Below are 25,052 nucleotides of genomic sequence, written 5' to 3'. Positions count from 1 at the left end.
CTAGGCCCCAATTGCTGGCAACTCTCCTGGTGTTGTCCAAATATTGTCACAAAACACAAACCATACATCAAATAATTCCTTCAAAGCTAATTCTTTAGCGTTCTGTGGTCTACATGGATGCAAGCAGAGCCCCTGAGTAAGTCAGAGTCCTGTTAACGGGCGTTCAGAAATCAAAGTCGTCATGTGGTTCATGTAGCTTTCAAATAGTTCCTGCAAAGGCTTAGCAGGCAGTTGAAATGTGTGGTGATAACATACAGACTTGTTTGTTTGTTTTTTTTAACTTCCCACCTTTCAAAAATGTATCTCACACTTCTGTGCTGCTATATATGTCACCATATATTGGAAACCTTCAGAAATATTGCGAGGCTTGTGATGAGCCACCATTGCTTTAACTGAAAATGGTCCATTGGAGAGATTGAAGACGGTGCAGCTCTTATCAATACCATCCTTCCAATGGCTCTGGATGCTAGCTGCTTCCTGTGTGGATTCAGCTGTAGTCTTAGCTGACAACACTCCTGGTATTGTCCAAGTACGCTCCTAAAATAAGGCCCTACTTAGAGAGACTACTTTGAATGAGAGTGTTATAATTTTCTAATTCAACTCTTAGCATGAAAGCATTTCTCACCATGTCAAAAATCATTTCAAACTAATTCTAACTTTAACACTAACATCCAGTCCTGAAAACGTCACTCTGAGATGTGTATACAGGTCAAGTGTAATTTCCTGCCTAAAACTTAAAAAAACCAAAAATTCAAATCACTCCTCACAAGTACAGATGTAAAGACCTGTTTTCGTCCTCACTGTGATATAAGTCCCTATGGGTTGGTGTGCAGTCAGGTTCAAGTCCCCAAAGGGCATCATAAACTAGCCTCCGTGCAGAAGCACAAGTGTCCACTTATTATCTATCTGTCTCTCTCAATGTGACGAAATTCTCCCCTATCTGCTAATGCATGGTCAGATCTGTGGACGTTGTGTAATAGCAAACATGCATTAAAACTACCACACTGTCAAACCACACACACACACGGGCAGACAGAGTGGGCAACAAAAGTCAATAGTGAATACTTATCGAACCATGTTACACACTCTGTCCTACTGCCCTTGTCCTCCACCGGGCCTCCCTTTGCTGGTGTCAAGTAGTGTGTCTAAACTGGCACATGTGTGCGCGCTGGAACGAATCAGTGGTGCGCACGGGTCTGACACTTGACATGAACAGGTGTGAGAGGGACACATGGAAAAAAGAGAGGAGAGGACAGAGAGAGAGGAGGTGAAAGGTTAAAATCGTTTAGTTCCAGCTTTTCCTCTTACCCTCATTTGCCTACATTGGATTTTATTATTTAAACAGTTACATAGGTGGTAACATGTCACTCAAATATATGTATATATGTATGGATATATGGTTAAAAATTGAAAGATTATTTTATTTGTTTGGGGGAGGGGGGGGTGTTCTTCTGCCTATAAAGGCTAGAATCTAAAATTAAAAAAGAACACGTCAGTCCTGTCAGTGTCTGTGGAAATATCTTTCCAAATGTGTGTGGGTGTGTGTTTGATCTTATGCAATCCTGTGATATAGTGCTCTGGGATGCCACTATGGTTATAACTCACATAGAGTTTTTTCTGGGAGTCTGAGGCGTAAAATCCCCTCTTCATAAAGACTTACATATGTGTGCTGGAAACTTTAGCCGTGCTGGGTAAAACCATAAGTTCAAGTGCAGTATAAACACTATTAAGCGTAAGTAAACAGAGATAGCATACCAACATTTGCACTAGCAGGTACATGAGCCGTGTCTTTATTTTAATCTTGGTTAATATAATTATCACCTCTAAGCTTCTTTTGGGCTCAGCCTGTTCAATCTGAATACAGAACAAAATCAGTTAAACTGCTGTTTGCATTGTCAACTGCAGATAAAGCCCCTATAGCTATCTAGGAGAAGCCTGCACAGAGTGTTTGTCCTCAAAACACAGCACAAGCAGGGATGTGTGCTGGAGTGCATGTGTGAACATACATGTACGCTGACCTCACATACAGTTGTGGTCAAAAGTTTACATACACTTGTAAAGAATATAATATAATGGCTCTACCGAGTGTCCCGTTATTTCTAAAACTCTGATTTTTCTCTGATAGAGTGATTGGAACAGATACTTCTTTGTCACAAAAAACATTCATGAAGTTTGGTTCTTTTATGACTTTATTATGGGTTAACAGAAAAAAGTGATCACATCTGCTGGGTCAAAAATATACATACAGCAGTGCTAATATTTGGTTACATGTCCCTTAGCCATTTTCACTTCAATTAGGCGCTTTTGGTAGCCATCCACAAGCTTCTGGTTGAATCTTTGACCACTCCTCTTCACAGAATTGGTGCAGTTCAGTTAAATTTGATAGCTTTCTGACATGGACTTGAAAACATGTGGACAATGCTGAAGAACAGCATTGTCCACATGTTTTCAATGGGGTTTAAGTCAGGACTTTGGGAAGGCCATTCTAAAACCCTTATTCTAGCCTGACTTAGCCATTCCTTTACCACTTTTGATGTGTGTTTGGGATCATTGTCCTGTTGGAACACCCAACTGCGCCCAAGACCCAACCTTCGTGCTGATGATTTTAGGTTATGTTGAAGAATGTGAAGGTAATCCTCCTTCTTCATTATCCCATTTACTCTCTGTAAATCACCAGTTACATTGGCAGCAAAACAGCCCCACAGCATAATACTCCCACCACCATGCTTGGCTGTAGGCATGGTGTTCTTGGGGTCAAAGGCCTCACCTTTTCTCCTCCAAACATATCGCTGGGCATTGTGGCCAAAAAGCTCAATTTTTGTTTTGTCTGACCACAGAACTTTCCACCAGAAGGTCTTATCTTTGTCCATGTGATCAGCAGCAAACTTCAGTCGAACCTTAAGGTGCTGCTTTTGGAGCTAGGGCTTCCTTCTTGCACGGCAGCCTCTCAGTCCATGGAGATGCAAAACACGTTTGACTGTAGACAATAACACCTGTGTTCCAGCAGCTTCTAATTCTTGGCAGATCTGCTTTTTGGTGATTCTTGGTTGACTCTTCACCCTCCTGACCAATTTTCTCTCAGCAGCAGGTGATAGCTTGCGTTTTCTTCCTGATCTTGGCAGTGACGAAACAGTGCCATGCACTTTATACTTACAAACAATTGTTTGCACTGTTGCTCTTGGGACATGCAGCTGCTTTGAAATGGCCCCAAGTGACTTTCCTGACTTGTTCAAGTTAATAATTTGCTTTTTCAGATCCATGCTGAGCTCCTTTGACTTTCCCATTGTAGCGTTTGTGGGCATTTGTATCCAATGAGCCCTATTTAACTGGCCTAAGAGAAGTCAGCAGCTGTAGTCACTCATAATCACTCACAAGTTAAGAGGCCATGCTATGAAGCTCAGTTCACTGACAACTTTGTAAGTCACCAAAATTGCTAATTCATGTTGCTGTGTGTATATTTTTGACCCAGTAAATGTGATCACTTTTTTCTGTTAACCCATAATAAAGTCATAAAAGAACCAAACTTCATGAATGTTTTTTGTGACAAAGAAGTATCTGTTCCAATCACTCTATCAGAGAAAAATCAGAGTTTTAGAAATAACGGGACACTCGGTAGAGCCATTATATTATATTCTTTACAAGTGTATGTAAACTTTTGACCACAACTGTAACTACAAGGCTAAAACCAATTTCACAAGCATAGAAGGGTGTTTTGGGGTTTTTCTATAGAACTTTATGTGAGTGTGGGAATAATACAACTAAATAAACATCTGGAAATTGCCACTCCCTTCTGTAGTGTGTTCATATGTCGGCTTCTCTCTCGGCAATGCTTATATAATTTTATTCACACTGATTTGTCTATGCGGCGCTCAAGATAGAAAATTACAGGGTGATTATGAACATCATAAATCAGCATGACTCAGATTGCAGAATGAGCGACAGACTTTTAAACGTGTTATTTATTGTGCACCCACCTTTCAGCATGGCATGTTTTATGAGATTCAAGATTCAAGAAGTTTGTCATTGTTCAATTGTTTCAACCAAGGTATGCAGAACATGCAAAACCTTTAAGCAGATGGACAGCAGCAGAAGACGGCACTGGGTATCACTCCAGTGAGCTAAGAACAGGAAACTGAGGCTGCAATTTATATGGGCTCACCAAAAGTAGACAGCAGAAGATTGGAAAGACATTTCCTAGTGTGATGAGTCTTGATTTCTGCTGCAACAACAACATGAAAGCATGGATCCATCCTGCCTTGAATCAATGGTTCAGGCTGCTGATGGGGATATGATGGTGTGGGGGATAATTTTGGGAACACTTTGGGCCACAGGGTACCTGATTATTGTTGCTCACCATTCCATCCCTTTATGATCACACTGTACCTTTTAAAGTTTGATTGCAGGAGGATAACACACAATATAACAAATCTCAAATCGTCTCAAAATGGTTTGCTGAAAACGACAAGTTCTATATACTCAAATGAGCTCCACATTGACCAGATCTCAATCCAATAGAGCACCTTTGGGATGAGGCGGAACGGGAAATTCCATCTCGGATGTGCAGCCAACAAATCTGCAGCAGCTGTATGATGCTATCGTGTAAAAATGGACCAAAATCTCAGAGGATTTTCCAGCACCTGGTTGAATCTACCATGAATGAAGGCAGTTCTGAAGGGAAAAGGGGTCCAACGCAGTGCTACGAAAGGGTACCTAATAAAGTGTCGATAGAAAGGGAGAGAGACAGACTGTAATGACCCGACTGTCACTTGTGGTTTGTGTCTAAGTTTGAGGCATGTGTGGCATCACATGACTAGTCAGCCACGGACATGTGGCTCATGTGACCAGTCTGTGATCATTTCCAGTCTTTGGCAAAAACCAGATGAATATGAACGTGGTAATGACGATTTTTTTCTTTCGTTTTTGCACAGGACTTATTCTCCAGCTTTCAACTGGTAAATAGAATTTTGTGGGTCACCCCATACACTTATGACCTGGTGCCTGACTTTTGTAGTTTTGAGGAACTTTAGTAGCGGTGGTTAACATGGATGCGTGTATACGAATGGCTCATCTGGAGTCCTGCTGTGGATGTCACTGTAGAAAATAAAGAATTTAACAGTATGTTGCTTCCTCCACCAACACTATTGACTCAGTGCTCTTCCTGATTAGCTGAAGGCTGTTTTTAAATGTTTCTATTTTCAAAGCTTTTATATTTTTTTTATTTGTGAACACAGTGGAGTACTTTTACTCTGATTCATCTGCACAAACACTGGTAGGGTTCAAAGTGGCCTGCGTGGCTTTATAGCTACTCCATTTTCAAAATAGGCCTAAACATGCTAATGGGTTGTTTTTCCTCCACTTCATAATTGTTCTGTTATGTTGATAATAAAAAAAAATAATGGAAAAACAACTGTTGTTGATTTGGTTCTATAATTTAATAATCGGCACAAAACATGTTGTTTCTGTAATGCAACTTTGCAGCTGCAGAGTTCACACATGGCAAAAAGGTAATAGTAAGAAAATATTTACACATATAATACGGATAAGTTAGTATATACTTAACCTAAATATGATTATGGGGTTCATACAGATGAAAAATGGCTCCTTTGACAGTAACGTTTGCATATGCCTGGGTTAGTCAAAAGATGCCTGACTTTGACTGTGTCAGAGCTTTTAAATGTCATGGATGTTTGGATGAGTGGAGCCCAAACAGGTGGCATCCAGGGTGTGTGGTGCCTGTTATGACATGCGCAACAGCAGCTTCTCGTTAATGGTTACTAACCAGTAACACTAATAAAGTGCAACTCTTTTAGCCACTGGGTTCAGAGAGTCCATGCAGAGAAGCATCCTGGCTAATTTAAAAGTAAGTTAAAAAGATAGAGAAAGCATAATTAAAATAAGATTTCTTAAAGCGTGCCAACCCAAAAGTTCGTCTCTGAAAGGCTTTTAGCTTATTAGAAAGCACCAGCACTGACTTGATTTGTTTACCGCATCTGATACGCCTAAGCTCAAAATCCTAGATTTACTCTGCATATCCTCCAGTACCTATCGACAAGCTTTAAAGAGGAAAAACAGACTGAGTCACTCAAGGACAGAGTGCTGAGTCAACCTGTCGTCTTCTTTGGAATTTGTATGTTTTGCAAAAAGCAGTCAGAGAGAAACACAGCACCGCACCGCAGCATCTTACAGCTGATTCAGGTTTCTGTAGCTGGATGGCTCTTCCAAGGAATCGCTTAGCCCTTTTCAAGAAAACCACATGGAACCAAGTCCTCTCTGCAGGCAGGAAGATATAGTGAGTACAGGAGCCACATCTGCTGGTCAGAAACATGAAGTGCAATTATGTGAACACGTAAATCAAAAATTACCAGCTCTGAGATATTTACCCTGATTTAAACTTGTTAATATTATCTGGCCAAGGATTCGATCCAAAAGACTGAATCAATGTGAATGTGATTGCATCAGTGGAAGTGTCGTGCTGCAAAACCTCATGAAGAAAGTGAAGCACTGGATATTATTTTGCCTGTGACCCACATTTCTAACAAAGTTTCACGAAAATTAGCAACAAATGGCAGAGAAATTATCCACATTAACCCTCCAGGGTCTCCACTTCTTTCTCCCTTAATAGAAAAAATTGGTTCAGCTCCAGGTACGGCTCTTCTGAGCTCCCTGCTGAAGTACTCTGAAGTTAAAGTGTATAAAATAACAATAAATATTAAAAAAGCTGGTATTCTTCCTGATATAAAGGCAAAATAAATAATAAATATAGTCCTAGCAGTCATCTGAGCTTTTGTCCTCTCTTTGAGAAAACACACGCACTGTTACGTTTCAGTGGTGCGTCCAGGATCAGGAGCCGGAACAGAAGTTGATGCTTCCTGATCCAATATCAACGGTATCCTGGGAGACAGAGTTGTGTGTGGGGGGTGGGGGCGGGGGCAGCGTATCTAAAGATCAACTAAAAACTGTGTGTTTCATTGTGTATGTGTGTTAAATTCCATCTGTGAAACTCTGGTAACCCCCTTGAGACTGGCAGCTCCTCTCCCCCTCCGTCACTGTGAATTGTCACCATATCTCCAGTCTTTGTGATATAAAAGGCTTTGTTTGGGGATTCATTTTTCTCCCTCATTCTGTGGTTGAAACATAAAGTGATTTCACAAGGACAGTAGCTGGCTTTAAGCACAGACGAGTCAGTTCATGTTCTCTCTTTTCTGAGAATTTTGAAGATGAATGGAGGACGAAACTGGCAAAGACATTCAAGCATAGCTCCTCGATATTAAAAAAAACTTGGCTCTTCTCTTACATGTTCACTGTTTTAAACCTCTAAGCCATGAAGTCATCATCTTCTAGGACTGTCAATCCAAATATACAAAGCGTAAAGTAAGAAAACAAGGGCAAAAGAGAGCGCAATGGCACACAGTGAATGCCGCTGATGTGGATTTAAACCAGCAATAAGGCCCATGCTGTGTTTTTAACCACTAGATCAACCAAATCCTATCTATCCATCCATTTTCTTCCACTTATCCAGTTCAAGGTCATGGCTGAAGCTGGAGCCTATCCCAGCTGTCATAGGGCAAGAGGCGGTACATTCTGCACAGGTTGCCAATCTATCACAGGGTTAACGCAGAGATTCACACTCTGGCCAATTTAGAATCACCATTTAACCTTAATCAAATTAAACATGAAAGTCTCTGGACTGTGGGAAATATTGCGAAATAAATAAAATAGCGACAATCACTTACAGGTAGACTTTTTATGAGAAAATATAGACCTGAATCTAAGGTTAAGATATGAATCTGAAAAAGATTAACTATTTTGTTGGCCTGTCAGAAATGTGTCTGGGTTTTAACCCTTAATGATCCCAAACTCACCCCTGAGGTTAGGTGCAAGTTGCTAAGGCGCGCGCGCGCACACACACACACACACACACACACACACACACACACACACACACACACACACACACACACACACACACACACACACAACCCAACCCACAAATACATGTGGAGGTTTCAAGCAACTTAAAGAAGTCCAGACGCTTTTCTTTGAAAGCTCCTTTGACTACGATGACCTGGATGACTGAGAACCTTCACAGACATGTGGAGGTTTATGTATATATTTGAGCCTGTGTGGATTAGAGCAGCGGTCCCCAACCCCCAGGCCTCGGACCGGTACCGGTCCGTGAGTCGTTTGGTACCGGGCCGCGAGAGTTGAGGCTCAGGTGTGAAATGTATAGTTTTCAGAGTTTTCATCGGTTTTCAGCGTTATTTTGTTATCGTTTTTATCGTTTACTCGGTTTTCCTGGGTCTTTTCATGTGTGTTATGAATAAATTTTCTTTTTTTCGCTACTTTTATTTTGTTGTATTTATCCGCGACACCTTAAAGGCCAGTCCATGAAAATATTGTCGGGCATAAACCGGTCCGTGGCGCAAAAAAGGTTGGGAACCGCTGGATTAGAGAAATTCCAAAATAAATGCAAACCTGTGAACCCAATTCTTGCTTTTCAAAGTCATCAAAGATGTATGCTGTAGAATCAGTCCACTCTATTCAAAGAAATCACTAATACTCGGTGTCAAGTCTTGAAGACAAAACTGAATACTTCCGGTAAAAATGCTCAAAATAAAGCCACGCGCCCGCTACAATCGTTAGCCATCTCGAGCTATTAGTTTGTTTAATATGTCAGTAGAGTAATTAATTGCCGTGATAAATATGTGTGGATTTTTTTAAAAGTATCAAGTTCGGGAGACACACACATCTAGATGCAACACAATGCTCACTGATTCAAAGTATTTTATTTTGACGTCAAACTCGCTGAGCTTCCGGTGTTTTCCCCTCTCCATCCGTTCAACTTGACCTGTATCCATAGCAACCACAGTAGCTACAGGGCCCTCTCTCAGAGCATCCCGTTACTTTACGTGAAAGCTAAGAGGCGGTATGACAGCAGTAGCTCATGGAGGAATAAAGCCGAGCAGGAAATAAGAGTCGCTGGTTTTTGAATATATTTTTTATCATTTGTGTTTTAATTTAATTCGCTGTATTTTTTGTTTTGTTTTTTGTTAAATGTTATTGTTTCGAAAGACATGACTCCCTCACAGAAAGCACGGTATGGATGCGAAGGGGGGCGTAACGCTAAATTAAGATTGTCAGGTGAGTCTTTGGTCGGGCTGAATCGAGTTTACGTGCAGCTAAAATAATTTAAAACTGAGTGTCTCAGCCAAAACTTTGAACTACAAAAGTAGGTGGGAAACATTCTCTTTTAGCTACTAAAAAAATACAAATATTATTTAACTAAAATCTTAAAGACCCTTTTTTTCATAGAAACCATTCTGAAACGAGGTAAGCTTTAGAAAACGTTTTTATGTTAATTGATATTAATGGTCTCTGATATTCATATCCTCATATATTTGGGGCTTAATTAATGAGATTAGTAACACCTGTGTTATAACGTCATGCTAAAATGGCTCTTTTGAAAAAGGCTAGCCCGCAAAGGGCATGAAAAATAGTTAACCTCACAATATATATGGCCTAAGCTCAAAACACACACACACACACACACACACACACACACACACACACACACACACACACACACACACACACACACACACAGAAAAAAGGCTGATTCAGTCTTCTTTGACTGGTCACAGCTGGCTCTTTATGGGACATGAATGTTTTTCTGTGTCCACTCTGAAAAGCTTTTTGAGTGTGTGTGTGTTTGCTCACATTTGGGGGAGGGGGGGGGGGGGGGGCTGCTCATGTTGAAGGTAAAGTCTTGTGTCTTTGTCCGTTGTTCTTTGTGTGGAAACAAAACATAAAACCCACAGCTCTGCTGACTGAATGGATAACATCTCTCTGTCTCACCGCATTGCCAGAAAGTGAAATGTCAAAGATGCTGTGTGGGTCTCTAATGATTCATTAATCATGCAGATTTTGCTGAGCCCTAAATAGGTCACACAAGCTTTTGTTGGTGTGGGCGTGTGTATATCTGTAACGGCTTTTCATGACTTAAGGAAGCCTAAATAATTCAGCCGACGGGGCAAGGTGCTTGAGGAATCTCAAATGGCCTTTGGACTCTGTAGGATGGAAAACACTCAAATCTGATCAGCCGGATTTGCTTTCACACTCACACAGGCTCACAGGATGAGGAGCGGGTGTTGTGTTACTTATGAGTTTCTATTGTATACAAGTCTACAAGAGATCTACCAGCCATGTCAACTTCAGTCAGTGTTATAGCACACATTCATAAATCCAACTTGGTTTCCGTGTTTGTTCCTCTACCCCTCCCTTTGCTTCAGGTCCTTCTGTACCCATGTCGAAACGTCCAGTTGGGGTCCCCCAGCCCTGGCCCATTCACCCTCATCCTGCAGAACATGCTCGCAGGTCCCACTTTCTTCCTCCACCTCCTCCTCTCCTCCCCCTATTCCACACCCGGCATGCAGAGGAGAGCGCTGAGCGGCCTCATCTGGTCACCATTGTCCGCCCATGTAGCCAAAGCACACTACGGAAGGTGAGCTAAATGTTGACTGTTTTTGGTAGCTCTTTAAAATAAGGCACAATCTTACTAGTGCCTCACAGACTATTTATGAGACATGTTATTACAACCATTTTTGGATTAAAACGATATCAAAAAATCCCCTGTGGTGACTTTAATGCTTTCTATTTGATAATAATGCAACACAATGATGGCTTGATTCATGGCAACTCTTCATCAGAAGTGCTCATACAGTCCACTGGAGATGTTTATCTAATGAAGAGAAGACCCAATAAGATAAAGGAAGTGTTAGTAGAAGAAAAGAAGGGACACTCTAAAAGTGATTCTTATTAATAGCTTAGAATCAACCTGATTTATTAACCACTTTAAAGACAATATTGATGATTTATAAATCCCTTCTAAAAGTGATGATTTGATGTTTTCAATTTCTAAGAATATAATTTAGATGGGATGAATTTCCTAACCTAACAGTGATTTTTGTCTCTGGGCTTGCAAGGTAACAGTATTGTTGAACCGCAGGGGTGTGGTGTCCTTTGAGCAACTGCTGTTGGATATCTCAGAGGCACTGGGATTTCCTCGCTGGCACAGAGCTAGAGTCACACGTCTTTACACAACTCATGCACGAGAGGTGAGGCCCAACCATGACCAGATTATCTTGAAAAAGGAGCAGGCAAAAATGTGCAGAAGGCGCCCCTATTAACCTCCTGCACCCCACACATTCAGTATACAGTTCAATGTAGAGATTTGTGGTCATTTACTCCAACCTCAATTCTGAAAAAGCTGGGAAACTGTGTAAAATTTAAATAAAAACAGAATGGAACGACTTGCATATTTTATAAACTGAACATTTATTTACAGTAGAGCATTGAAAATATATAAAATGTTTTAACTCAGAAAATGTACCATTTTTTAAGATCAAAGACATCCAACACAGATTTTTTTTTTGCCCTGCCTCTTGCACACAGAGATTTTTCCAGAATTTCTCTCTGAATTTTTTGACGATGTTATGCACTGTAGATGTTTGGATATTCAAAGTTTTTATATTTTTAGGTTAATTTTTACTATTTGATAATGATGTGTTTTTACATTGTTCTGAAATTCTTCTGTAATTTGTTAATATTTTTTGTTATAGATGGTTGAGCCATGTTACTGACCTGATCACAATTAACCTAAAGTTCTAAATTATTCCTCTGGCTGTTTCTTTTTAGTACCACTTAGTTTTCCAACTTTTGAGATGTGTTGCTGCTATCAAATTAAAAAAAGATCTGTTAATAAAATACTGTATAAGGCTCTGAGATTTGCAAATCATCTCATATGAATATTATTTATATTTGGCACATATTTCAGACTTTCAGACTGAGGGGGAAAATGTGCAACTATAAAACCCCATTTGTGCAAGGTGCACAGTTGTTGTTTTTTTCTTTTGTGTTCAAAAATGTTTTGAATGGTCTGATTTGGACACAGAGAAAACATATTTGGACATAAAGCAGTATGGTGTGTATGTAAAAGTGACAAAGACTGGGACTAGGGGTTCCAGGTCTTCAAGACCGTGTTAGGCTTTGCTGTACTCCACAACTGACTGACAAATGAACCAATATAAACTTAGCTAAGAATAAAAGATATTCAATGTTTTCTTTTCACAATAAGTTGCACATTTTTCACAGGTTTAATCTGAGAAGCATCCCTCACAGTTTGCTCTGTACAATGTTGAGCAAAATAATGCACATTGATAGTATATTTCTCAGACAAATAAATCATTGCACAAAATCTATTAACTTTGCTTTTATAATTAGCCAGAGCATTTTAATATAGGTTGCTACAGCCACATAATCACAGTACATGAAATTAAAAGAGGTGGAAAAGATCAAAAAGAAAAACATGATTTTATATTAAATATAAATATTTTAGCAGCCTTATGAAATTGATAGAATTTTTGCTGCAGATCTGATGTCTGTGAGTGTGTTTTTTTCACCACTGTCTCTGTCTATCACAGGTTAAGGGTGTGTGTGATTTTTTCCGAGGGGAGGTCGCCTTCCTGGCTCTTGGTAAGGCTCGTCCTGAGTTGAGCAGTGTGCAGGAAGCTTTGGAGGAATTATTTCCAGAACATTCACATTACCGATCAAGTGCGCAGCGGGCCTGGGAGAAGAGACTAAGGCCACCGCCAGATAAAGCAGCCAAGGCTGACAGTGGGTACAGCGAAGGGACCAACAGCAGTGGGACTAACCAAGAGACATGCCAAGACACAAATACACATGCCAAGCCTTATACTAATACTCACACATCTCAATATACAGACACACATGAGGCAGACAAATATAATTCTGACACACAGAAGTTTCATAAAAAGAATTCATGCAGAAAATCTGTTCACCTTCCCAACCACCTGCAGAGGCTAAATGTGAGGGGAGGAGTCAGAGTGCATCAGCCTTCTCTGATTGATCCTTTTAAACATGAAGAGGTTCCAAGAAATGCAGACATACCATCTCCTGCACTTTGTGAAAACTGCTTAGTGAGAAGACTTAAACATCAGAGTCCACAACCGATCAGTGTGCTATCAGCGAGGGTCCCACTTCCTCCTGTGTCAAAGAGGCAAAAAGAGCAGGAGGCAATAAAGCCGGATATCTATAACAACCCATCATCTCCTCGACCAATCAGCAGAGATGAGGAGAAGAGCCATATTCAAAGTGCAGCTCCAGACATTGGTGAAGCTCTTAAAGAATCACAGAATAAAGAAACCTCTGACCCCCCCACCGATGGCAGAGACGTCACCCTGACAGACATTGAGCAATGCTACAAATTTGGACGTGTGGTTGGAGACGGGAACTTTGCGGTGGTGCGAGAGTGCCGCCGTCGTGACAATGGTCAAACCCTCGCCATCAAAATAGTAGAGCGGACCAAACTGATTGGTCGAGAGCACATGATGCAGAATGAGCTGAGTCTCCTGGGGAGTCTGCGTCACCCTCGCATAGTGCGGCTGTTCGCTCACCACCACACAAACACTCACTCCTATCTGGTGATGGAGCTGGTGAGTGGAGGGGATCTGTTTGAGGCCATCAGTGACCGGGGAAAGTTTTCAGAGGCAGAGGCAGGACTGATGGTGTCAGATGTGAGTGAAGCTCTGAATTATATCCACTGCAAGAGCATCGTCCACAGAGACCTCAAGCCAGAGAACCTCCTGGTGGGTTTCAGGGTAGTGAGAATGATTGTTGGGTTCTCAAGGTCTTGTGTGTAAAAAATGGTAATTAAGCTTCTTTTTTTCATTTTAACATAATACTATTCAGGGTTTTCCCTGGCTTAAAAGGGGTCCTTAAGGAGGGTGACAACAAACATTAACACAATTGGGCCCCTGGCAAAAACACTTTGTTAACTTAGTTAGCAGAAGTCTGCCTTCTCATGTTATTTATGTTTCACAACATACATATTGTGTAACATCAATAAGATAAGATAAGATAAGATAAGATAAGATAAGATAAGATAAGATAAGATAAGATAAGATAAGATAAGATAAGATAAGATAGAACTTTATTAATCCCTCGGGTGGGTTCCTCTGGGAAATTCGATTTCCAAAAAAGCACAGCACCGACAGAAGTTACAGAGTTATACACACACACATATATATAAATACAGAGACAATATAAATAAAATATACGAAGGGGATAAATAGAATAAATAGGAATAAAAATAAAAATACAAGTGAATTGCACATTTCAAGTATTGAGTCTATTGCACCGTTGACTATTTACAAAAGTATTGCACAAAAGGTATTGCACAGTGAGGTGAAGAGGCACTACAGCTTAGTTGTTCCCTCCTTTGTCCTCCTGTTTCCCCTCCCTCTCCCCTCCAGAGAGGAGTTAAACAGTCTGATGGCGTGTGGGACAATAATTACACCAATGAGACACCCACACCATAAAACCTAACATAAGTCAATATTAGTGGTTTAAAGCAGTGCATAGATGAGTTGGCAAGTGTGTGACACAATACATGCGTGCTAAAACAAAATGAAAATAACTCAAATGAAAGGATACTTCTGCAACAAAACACATGCATGCACACAGCAAAACATAACATCAAATAAAAGTACAAAGTATATTTTTTATGAAATCAAAACAGGTCGGTCATAGTTTTGTCGCATGCCCATCATGTTAAGTAACATTTGTTAAACTAATACCTTTCTAGATTTGTGGTTAGAATACAAAAATTAAAAAAAACAAAACCCCAAAGCAAATAGATACAGTTTAATAATAATGAATAAACAGAGATAAATATAGATTTAAAAAAAAAAACACTGCTAAAAGCAGATGGTAGTTGAGATCCTTTATGTGTCTAGTAATCTTAAGTCTAGCAGATAAGACTGAGCCTAGAACTGAACTTTGTAGTACGCTACACAAACTGAGGTTAGAAGGAGAACCGCCACAAAATGACTTTAGATTATAGCAGCTATTCTTCAAATTTTTCTCCCACCAACACTCGAGTTTGACACACTCTCTGACTTCATAAACCAAAACAGCCACATCAACACAAGTGTGCTGTCAGATCATCATACAAGTATTATATATAATGTCTGTAGAGTAAGAAAGTGCAATTATTTTTTAAACTCCAAGATGCACAAAAATGTCAACGGGATAAATATTTTGATGACCTCAAAGACTCAAAAAATTCAAACCCAACTTTGCCTCCATGGCTCACTCCGTCTGTGTTTTATTTCACCTACTCCCTTTCTCAGATAGAGCAAGTCGCTGCTGGCATCTGCAGGCTGAAGCTGGGAGACTTTGGTCTTGCCATGGTTGTAACTGAGCCAGTCTTCACCATATGTGGCACACCCACATATGTAGCCCCAGAGATCCTCTGTGAGACAGGTGAGGACTTTATGTGACTCCTCTGCCTGAATTTGGGTTGCGTTTTGTTATTCTGAAAAGTTGTACTTGTTTTTTGACTGTCAGGTTATGGTGTAGCAGTGGATGTTTGGGCTCTGGGTGTGATTCTCTATATCCTGGTGTGTGGCTTCCCCCCATTTCGCAGTCGTAATCGTGACCAGGTAGAGCTGTTCCAGCTAATAAAGCAGGCACAGCTTAATTTTCCATCCCCCTACTGGGACCCCATATCAGAGGGTGAGTTAAGTATAAGTGTACAAGTAAAAGTAAAAGTACTCGTGTAAAAGTGTAAAAGCAAATATGTGTATACACACATATTTACAGCGTGTTTTTTCTCTGTGTGCACTCGTGTGCAGAAGCGAGAGGCCTCATCCGAGCTCTCCTTCAGCCGGACCCCACCGTGAGGCTGACAGCAGAGCAGACCCTCCTGCATCCCTGGGTGAAAGCAATGGCTTCAACTTGCAAGCAGAGGGCGCTCACAGACAAAACTCCGAGAGACACAGAAGCCACTGAAGGAAAACCAGAAACAGTCCAGAAACCACCTAAAACAAACACAACAGAATCACTGACAGACAAAACAAGAAAACGCGCCATCAATGAGGAGAACGCACTGAAGGAGCTCGGCAGACAAGATGAGAGACAAACAGCAATGAGCAGTGGAAGAGGACAGGATAAGAACAAACCAGCAGAGCAACATCTAGTGGAGGCAAGCCACTTATCCCCACAGGACGGAGAGCACACACCCTCAGAGGCTTCGACTGGTCAACATAAACCAGAGGCTGCCTCTACAGATAGACAAGAAACACAGTGTCCAAGTCCAAAGCTGCTGAACTCTAAATTCAATCACCTTGATTCCCCCACAGCAGCTGAAACTGAACTTCTACCACAGATTAAGACACCTACAGGTTCTACACCTCCAACCAACCCATCCTCCACCCCTGCTTCCTCTCTGCATCAACAGAACTTAACTTCTGCACCGCAAAACCATAACAAACCAGACGCACATGCCACCACCATCGCCCACCCTCCAACTCTGTCCTGATGTTACTGTCAATCTCCCATTTGTGTGATGAGATCAGGGTCATTAATTTCATTGTTCCGGACAATACTGTTGATTTCTTGGCAGCTGAATCCTTCAATGGCCTGCAGATGAAGCGATTTTTACTCTCCTGGGGATGAATATGGTCGGATTAATGAGGCTGGATACATCTCATAAATGTATGTAATCCATTTATCCTGCAATCAGAAACTAATCACCGTGTTGTGTAATGACCAAGTAATGACCAAAGCACTGTCTGTGCAATACTGTGAGAGAAGGATGGAAAGGAAAATAGTGAAGCGCAGTTTCTGATTTTTTTACATGCTGGTGCATTAAAAATGCATTTTTTAGTCAATTTTTGGTATTTTTTCTTTTTCTTCTGCAAATTATGGTTAACTTTGAGAGTAAAAGGTCATGTATGCCACTGGTTTTAGTAGTTATTTTTAGCTGTAAGCTGAAGCTGATCCAGCTTCCTTTTATACTTGATATACTTTTATACTAGATGTTCTTTCCTAGAAATCTGTCTTATTTATCTAGCAACATTAGTTATCTGCTCATGAAATAAAAATATACATACATTTGTATATTATTTGTCCAAATAAATTCTGTTGGCAATACAGTGTGTTGGGTGTAACCAGCTTCTGTAAATTTGAGTTTATGTTACTGATCCTGTGTGATGACAGACAGCCATCTGTGGCAAATGGGTATGTGGTAAGCTCAAGTAAGTAATGAAGATTGCCCAACACCGCTAACAGGGTGAGCACATAGGGCTACTGGGTAAAGTGTGTGTACATAGCTGAGTGGGGCTGCAGGCCATTCCACACAGACCAAATAAGGCAGATCTGTGTGTCCAGTGGGAGTGGTTAGATCTGTCCCTCCTGACTGCAAACAGCTGACCTTCTGACATCCTGCCCACCCCACCCAAAGCAGCCAAAGCACAGGCATAACACCCCCATCCTTTACATATGAAACCCTCCCAGCCCTCGGTGCTCCTCAAACAAATATCTAGGACATGCAAACTCTTATAAATGCTTATGGCTTCGTAGTGGTAGTTATTCGAGCACTACATGTTTAGGGCTGAATAATTTATGTATCCTTAATAAGCAACATCAGATGAACCCGGTTTGATAGATTGCAGCAGGGATATAAACATCGAGTCGGCGTACCAGAGTACCGGAAACGAGGTTATTTTAGTCAAAAGGTTTTGATAAAAGTTATATTTATTTGTTTGTTACACAGCAGTCTTATTAGTAAATATGTTATCACGGTGTTATAATATATACAGTTTAAATTATATAGAGCATGTGTGCTTTGGTGTAGTACCCTAATTTCGTCGCATATCAGGTTTTAGTCACCTTTCAAGCCCTGCCATACGCTGACCCACAGGTGCACACTACGCATGCGCCTTTAAAAACTCTTTAAATACCCCAAGTCATCTGCCACAACAAAACATTCCGCTGTCAGCCCATTCACGGCTGTGCTATAGTAGTTACTGGCGCATAAGAGGCCCTGGCAGAGACAGACAAATATTTACTTTCATATCTGCGTCTCTGCTAGTAATCTAAATCGAGAACCTGTCTGAGTATTAACGAAATTGACCTGGAGTCGTAAAAGGCTGTGTGGGGTGAAGTCGGGGGGAGACGGACAGGAGAAAAAAAACCCCCAAAAAAACAAAGATGGCTGTGTAGCTAGAGAGACAAGTCCCAACGGAACTGTCTCCAGCAGCAGCTTTAATCACCGACACGTCCCGCGAGTCCCGCGGACAGTCAGCCGGTACCGGAGCAGGGACGCAGGGAGCAGCCGAGCCGGGCCCGCTGGTGTTGTAAGCCGCTGTCATTGCGAGTAACGGCGTCGAGAGAGGGCACCAACAGCTGAGAGAGCCCGGGTTGTTTTTGTTCTGCCTGGGCAGAGGGAGAGGACTGCTGTGTTTTTGTCAACGTAGCTAGCCGCATAGTCTGCTAGCCTAACTGTAAGTCACCCCCCTCCCCCAAAAAAGTCGACATTTAAATTATCAGATAGTCGTGATTACATTGTGCACATGCTGTCGTTATTATTCATTAATTGGCGTGTTAAGATACAAGTTTGTGAATGTAGGGTCGCGTTAACAATAAGTTGGCCTGCATTCCTTCCTGACTGCCGAAGCGCTAGCATAGCTCACGTTAGCTTGCTGTCAGCTGACCGTTAGCTTGACAGGTGGTAAGCTAACCCCGAGCTAACCTGCAGGTATTTCGGGCTCAGCCTGGTCGCGGCAGGTACATAACAGGCTTTTCAAGAAAGCCACCGTCATGTCTTCACTGGAAGAGCGAGACGTAGGCGTTGCGGCCGCCCCTGGCTCCTCCTCGGCCGGCCTAGGGGTCGGGGCCGTGGGGGTAGCTGTGGAGGCTGTCGCTGGGGTCGCAGCCATGCAAGAGGAGGTCGCGATACGTCGAGAAGGGCCCGAGCCAAACCCAGACGAGCCACCCAAGAAGAGGGTGAAATTACCCGAGGGAGAGGCAGGGAAGCTGGAGGAGAGACTGTACTCAGTGCTGTGCTGCACCGTGTGCCTAGACTTGCCCAAGGCGTCTGTATACCAGGTAAACATGTTGTCAATCACAAATCTGGCCCCCTCCACCCACCCCACAACCCCAAACAAACATCAGCACACCAGCTCAACCTCATAATAGAAGTTGCCCATGTGTCCCCAGCCCTCAATCCCCACTGTCAACCTGTTGAATGTGTTGGCCAGCTCCATTTATTTTTAGTGATACTGGATCCGACAAAGGCCCCAAGTGTCAACAGCAGATTGAGCCATGAGGCCAAGAGACCAGACACAACCAGGCCAGGTGGTCAGCTGTACTGGCTCAAGTTTATAACATAATACTGTGAATTATCCTCAGAGAGAGAAAGAGAGAAACAGAAAAACTACATCCCCAACCCCTCATAAGACTCCCAAAACCTAAATCGGAATAATCTTTTGTCCTTTCCTTGATCTTTACCCCAGCTTTCTACATAATAACCCCAAACTTCTCTTGTCAATGTCAAAGGAGCACATTTGCTAAGTCAATCATTGTCCAGGTAGTCATCTGCATTTACATGCCTGACTACACAGTGTTAATCTTTAACATTTATCGGTAATATAAACACAACGCTATGTTCTTTCAATACATAATATTCTGCACATGCATCCAGATATATTGTGCTAGGTTTGTTAAGCCCAGTTTCACACAGAAAATGACATCATTTATGTAAAAAGAAGTATAGTTTCTTCTTTGAGTTATAATCTGTCAGATATTTCACAGAAAGAGGCAGACAGCCTGTTCAGCAGATATAGCCAATTCAGTATTACAACTTAACCAAAATTATAAATAACCAAACATTTAAGCAAACGTGTTGAATGGTTTTACACTAAATTATTTGTTGTAATATGAATATAAATTAAACTGACCACTCTTTCATATTTATAAGTTGTTCCAGTTTATTATTTAAATAAACCCATGTAACATATGATCTGTTATTTCATTAATATTTGACACATTTAAGTCAATATTTATTCTCTAGGTTTCTTCCTGTTTAACAACATCACAAGATAATTTATCACTTTCCTCAGACCTTCTGATTGACCCGTCAGAATCTTGTTTTTGTCCTACTAGTGTACCAATGGACACCTGATGTGCGCTGGCTGTTTTATCCACCTTCTGGCTGATTCCCGTCTGAAGGAGGAACAGGCCACATGTCCCAACTGCAGGTAAACCAGCAAATAAAATGCCAGTGTGGATCCCGATTTTGGGGACCGGTAAGTTAAGCTTAAGGGTGACATAAATTAAACGTGACTCGTGAAAGAAACGCAAAGGGGTATGTAACGTCGCATTCGCAGGGAGATGATCAAACAAACATATAATATATATGAGGATCAAAAGAATTTGGATTTATAATATTTAAAAAAAGAAAACATATAGATGTTAATAATCGCTGTATGTGTGACAATGTTCATACAAAGTTTAGTGCCACCTGTGTACCCAGCTATTATGGATCTACAGTCATTATAGTGAGAAGAAGCTGCTGGAGTAGATCCAAATGTTTAGAAAGCATGCTAAACAAAACTATAACCAGCGACATTTGCTGCTTAATATTTTATATTTCATCTTTTGCTTGTTAGCACTGGGCCTCTTATAAGAGAAACATTCTCACGGTTGAATTTTTAATTAGGTTTATTGAAGCATGTTTGTCTGACATCTGAATTTTTGCACAAACACAAAAACACCTTAATTAGTTTTACTCAGCCTTATAGTACGCTTGGCAACAAAAGACATAGTACTCAGTGGCTCTTGGCTTTACTTTGCGTCAGTATATTCTACATACCTCAAATCTTAAATATACCCCTGCCCTGAGGTGTGATTTATGCTTTTTCTCCCTGTTTGTGTAGGTGTGAGATCAGCAAGAACCTGTGCTGCAGGAACCTCGCGGTGGAGAAGGCTGTCAGTGAGCTGCCGACAGACTGTACCTTCTGCCTAAAACAGTTCCCCCGCTCCAGCTTAGAGAGACACCAGAAAGAGGAGTGCCAAGACAGGTACACACACACACACACACACACACACACACACACACACACACACACAGAATGACAGTTTTTCCAAGTTTTGCAGCACTTGTAGCCAGAGAAAGTGAGAAATGAGTTCCAGCCACTTTTCTTACAAAAGGCCCCGAAAGCATCAAATGAAGTGGGCTCAGGAGAGTAAACATACGGACATGTGACAGTAGCATGATAGTGTGTGTGTGTGTGTTGACGCGCTGCAGGATCACACGGGGTTAATGTGGTGAAGCAGCTACTCCAGAGGAGAAAAACCACTAACATGATTACAGACTGCACATTATCTTGTATGTGATACTCATGGCTCCTTATGAAGTCCTATGGGGTTGTTGCTATAGCGATAGGTGACCCTGCTTAGAATACTGGTATCTGTGCGAGTGTTGCTATGACGACTGCCGTTTCGCCAGGTGTTATTTTTTTTGTTGTTTTTTTTTCTTTCCCCTGGTCGGGTCACACAGAAAATGACGGCGGTCTCCCGCGAGGAGGCGCTGACGTTGGCTCGTACCCTCGGGGCCGTTTGCTCATTAAGATATGAAGTTTAATACGGCATAATTACAGTGCATGATTACAGGTGTTTTTGTTGGGAATCCTTTTTAAATGTCCGCGTAGGCCAAAACTTTCCAGTCAGAAGGTTGACTTATGTAAGCATGGCTTCAATTAGGCGTGCCTCGTTGCAGAGACTAACTAGTACCTTTCACATTACTAATAGCGCGCGTCAACATGTTCTCGCTGAAAAGCACCGCTATAAAGGATGTAGCTAATATGAATACATGCATTTATTCCTTGTGGTTGGGTCTCATCTTTAGTGCAGCATTAATTTTCTTTAGTTCCCAGCGCACATTAATTAATACCTTTGGTGACTGTAACGTCCAATCACTACACGTGTCACGCATTTATCACAAAGGACCTGTGGAAAGGATGTCGTTTATGTACACCCACGCCTTTGCTTCCTTTGCGCTCAGCTGTTTCCCCACCATTATCTTGCCAGGGTGACACAGTGTAAGTACAAGAGGATCGGCTGCCCGTGGCAGGGTCCTTTTCATGAGCTACCAGCACACGAGAGTGAGTGCTCACACCCCACGAAGACTGGAACAGAACTCATGGGAATACTGGGAGAGATGGACCAGAGCCACCGCAGAGACATGCAGCTGTACAACAGCATCTTCAGCCTGCTGTGTTACGAGAAGATTGGGTTTACAGGTAACCCCCCCCCCCCCCCCCCCCAAATAAATAAATAAATAAATAAAAATAAAAAAGAGGATAAAATTGTTTGGTGATATCTGTGCCTGTAATTCAGTTTTTGTCCTCATCACAGCCTTTCTCCTCCTTTCTAATTCATGCTGCATTTGTGTATCCACCCAGAGGTGCAGTTCAGGCCGTACCGCACTGATGACTTCATCACTCGTCTGTACTATGAAACGCCGCGCTTCACTGTCCTCAACCAGACGTGGGTGCTGAAGGCCCGCGTGAACGACTCCGAGCGCAACCCCAACCTCTCCTGCAAGCGCACCCTCTCCTTCCAGCTCATCCTCAAGAGCAAGGTACACTCGCTACCCACTTACTTTATTTTTAGGTTTCTTCACGCTTGCTGGATTTCACTCTTCGCCTGATGTGGTTTGAATGGAGAGGTTTGGAGACACTTAAGGTCCTGGAACTGACTTTACAGACAGATAATCAACTCTGTTACCATGACTCTAACGTGACTCTTGTACCATTTGTGCAAGAGACAAATTTCAAACAGTTTTGGAAAGAAGAGAAGAAGAGGCTAAGGGGATATTTGGTTTATCATGGTAGATTAGAGTATTCTCAAGGTACTTCTGTTTGAACACAGACGTTACCATGTGCGCTTCACATTACTGAAACTCGTCAACCATTTTGGGCTGCATAGAAAATTCAAATGGTTTCTGAAAGATGAGAGCCAAGAAAAGAGCGTTACGGGTTTAGGCAGATTGGTTGTACACACAATGATTGTTATTTAAAACTTCAAGGGAAGTCTACATTTATTTAGTTTTAAAAGACTTTTGGTTAGAAGAGACTAACCAAAAGGTTAGAAATAAGGCAGGTTAACAACCCCAAGACCCCTGTCTAAATGCACAGAGAAGCTGCGGTAACTTCAGTGTCAGTGGTCACTGGGATTGCATGCATACAGTCTCATAAAATAAGGCTTAAAAAATGGCTTCTCCCCACACATGTGCACATTTTCACAGCATTATGGCTGCCTTTACAGTTACAGTGAGACATGCCTGAACAGACCAAGAGTGTTTTTATGTGTCATTTTTTTACATTTTCTCTTTTTTGTGAAAAAAGCAGCAATATCTAAAATTACCACCAGTTATTGCATTATGAGGGCGAGGAATTCAGTTATGGAGAAGAAAATTTGAGGTAATAGAAGAGCCCATGGGCATTTCTGATGATAAATGTGTATGTCAGCGATACTTTGAAGTTGCTTATTCTCGCCAACCGACTGATCAAAGTTCAGAGATTTTCAGATGAGTTTTCACTGTAAAATTTGATCTCACGAGCTGGAGCCGGCCCCCTGCTCTAACCTGGATGTGTCTCCACAGGTAAACTCGGTCCTGGAGTGCTCCTTCCTGCTATTGAAGGGCCCCTACGACGATGTGTGGATCAAGCCGGTTATCCACCACCACTCCTTCAGCAACGACACCAACGAGACCGACTACGTCCCGCTGCCCATCTCCGACTCGGTGGAGTGCAACAAACTGCTGGCTGCCAAAAACATCAACCTGCGCCTGTTCATCTTCCAAGTCCAAAAATAAAGAGGAGCGAGAGAAGGAGGAGGAAGATGGAGCAGGGGTGGGGTGAGGGTGAGGGGTCAGAGAGAGGATGTGATGATTAAAGAGAGACACCGCAGAACCATTGATACCTCTTAACACAAAAACAAATACATGAACACACACCTTCACACAGGGTACACGCTTCTACACACACACACACACACACACACACACCACTAATTACACATACCTCCTTTTGCTTTTAAAAGATAGTGAGACCCCTTGCCCGAGAAAGCTGTGAGTTGCTATAGAGATGGGTGGGCATTGATATGAGATTGTGATGGCGGGGGTGGAGCCTGCGAAGGCACGGGTGGGAATGTCGGCAGCAGTGGAGGAGCGGGAGGGGGCGGGGGGAAGTTCCCAAATGTTGGTGTGTACCTGTGGTTCGTGAATGACCTTTCAGTTCCTGACACCCACAGCCAAAGGTAGCACACACACCAACCGAAACAGGTGTGGCTGTTGTGTGCGCATGTGTGTGTGCATGGGTGAGAGGGAAACAGAGTTGTGTGGCAGGGACCCCGGAGCACAGCCGCAACTCTGCTCACCTGTTCAGGTGTCCCAAAGACGCGTGATAATGTGAAAACAGAGCGACCGACTCTGCTGAGCTGGAGCACGTGGAGGAGTGTCTGTGTGTTATATTTAACCTTCAACACTAATACCATTTTAATTTTCTCTTAACCCCGAGTATTTAAGTACCCCTGAACTTTTTCTTTCTTTAGTTGGGTTTTAGCGTGTGAACGGCCACCTGTGTAGTGCATACATGAGTGAGTGAGTGTAGACAGATCCAAACTGTGAGATTATTTGCAAACGTGTCTCCAGGTGAGCAGTATAAGCTTAGAGGACATTACTAGCAAGGCAGGACCACCACAAGACCTTCAAAGCCCCCCCCAAAAAGAAAGTCCCCTAGGGGTTCACAGTGTGTCAGTTAATTTTTGGTCAATTATCGTCTTTATTTGTTATTTGCATCTCTAAAAGGAAATGTCATCTAGTAGATGGATTATCACAGGATCAGTGTAGTTCTCATTGTGCATTTCTGGAGGGTTTTTTTGTGTTAACTTGTTGTTTTTGTTATTTTTGTGTGTTTGTGTTATAAATCAGGTGAACCTTTGCTTTTTAACTAGATCACACTGGGTTTAAATAAATTACCACAAACTGACTGACACATAGGAACTTCTAGGAACAGTGTATAAGTGTGTGCTGGGATTCAGCAGGAGCATGAGTGAGTTCCTGTTGTCTCTACACCCGATCCCCCCCCTCGCACCCCAAATCTGTGCAGCAGGGTTAGCCTCAGAGA

General features: G+C 42.0%; 2 protein-coding genes across 3 annotated transcripts; both read left to right on the top strand.

Moving 5' to 3' along the window:
- The first annotated feature begins 8,880 nt into the window (after nucleotides 1-8,880).
- On the top strand, nucleotides 8,881-17,018 carry dclk3 (doublecortin-like kinase 3). Its single transcript, XM_085446422.1, has 7 exons — nucleotides 8,881-9,141; nucleotides 10,290-10,501; nucleotides 10,983-11,114; nucleotides 12,480-13,664; nucleotides 15,210-15,342; nucleotides 15,427-15,594; nucleotides 15,714-17,018. The coding sequence occupies exons 1-7, from the start codon at nucleotides 9,075-9,077 to the stop codon at nucleotides 16,397-16,399; spliced, it is 2,583 nt and encodes an 860-aa protein (XP_085302548.1). The 5' UTR covers nucleotides 8,881-9,074; the 3' UTR covers nucleotides 16,400-17,018.
- An 807-nt stretch (nucleotides 17,019-17,825) lies between these two features.
- On the top strand, nucleotides 17,826-24,388 carry zftraf1 (zinc finger TRAF-type and ring finger containing 1). Of its 2 annotated transcripts, none has more exons than XM_085445218.1 (7): nucleotides 17,826-18,365; nucleotides 18,635-18,969; nucleotides 20,026-20,120; nucleotides 20,799-20,942; nucleotides 21,952-22,163; nucleotides 22,326-22,504; nucleotides 23,528-24,388. In XM_085445218.1, the coding sequence occupies exons 2-7, from the start codon at nucleotides 18,682-18,684 to the stop codon at nucleotides 23,738-23,740; spliced, it is 1,131 nt and encodes a 376-aa protein (XP_085301344.1). In that variant the 5' UTR covers nucleotides 17,826-18,365; nucleotides 18,635-18,681; the 3' UTR covers nucleotides 23,741-24,388. The 2 variants fall into 2 exon arrangements, with proteins under 2 accessions (XP_085301344.1, XP_085301343.1); XM_085445217.1 differs by having other exon boundaries at nucleotides 18,620-18,969.
- Nucleotides 24,389-25,052: the final 664 nt, after the last annotated feature.

This window comes from Copadichromis virginalis, linkage group LG22, assembly GCF_057382275.1.
Source record: "Copadichromis virginalis isolate Kocher_CV1m ecotype Utaka linkage group LG22, C_Virginalis_male_GT1.1, whole genome shotgun sequence".
In the NCBI taxonomy this organism is placed as follows: domain Eukaryota; kingdom Metazoa; phylum Chordata; class Actinopteri; order Cichliformes; family Cichlidae; genus Copadichromis; species Copadichromis virginalis.
The sequence above is the reverse complement of the archived record's forward strand: the minus strand, read 5'-3'. Positions and strand labels throughout refer to the sequence as shown.

What these genes read in the sequence shown, in the direction of transcription:
- dclk3 (XM_085446422.1), top strand. Translation starts at nt 9,075, where the DNA reads ATGACTCCCTCACAGAAAGCACGGTATGGATGCGAAGGGGGGCGTAAC. An exon ending in CGCTAAATTAAGATTGTCAG is followed by an intron (nt 9,142 to 10,289) that starts GTGAGTCTTTGG and finishes CCTTTGCTTCAG; the next exon opens with GTCCTTCTGTACCCATGTCG. An exon ending in TCAAGCCAGAGAACCTCCTG is followed by an intron (nt 13,665 to 15,209) that starts GTGGGTTTCAGG and finishes TCCCTTTCTCAG; the next exon opens with ATAGAGCAAGTCGCTGCTGG.
- zftraf1 (XM_085445218.1), top strand. Translation starts at nt 18,682, where the DNA reads ATGTCTTCACTGGAAGAGCGAGACGTAGGCGTTGCGGCCGCCCCTGGC. An exon ending in CCAAGGCGTCTGTATACCAG is followed by an intron (nt 18,970 to 20,025) that starts GTAAACATGTTG and finishes TTGTCCTACTAG; the next exon opens with TGTACCAATGGACACCTGAT. An exon ending in AGCTCATCCTCAAGAGCAAG is followed by an intron (nt 22,505 to 23,527) that starts GTACACTCGCTA and finishes GTGTCTCCACAG; the next exon opens with GTAAACTCGGTCCTGGAGTG.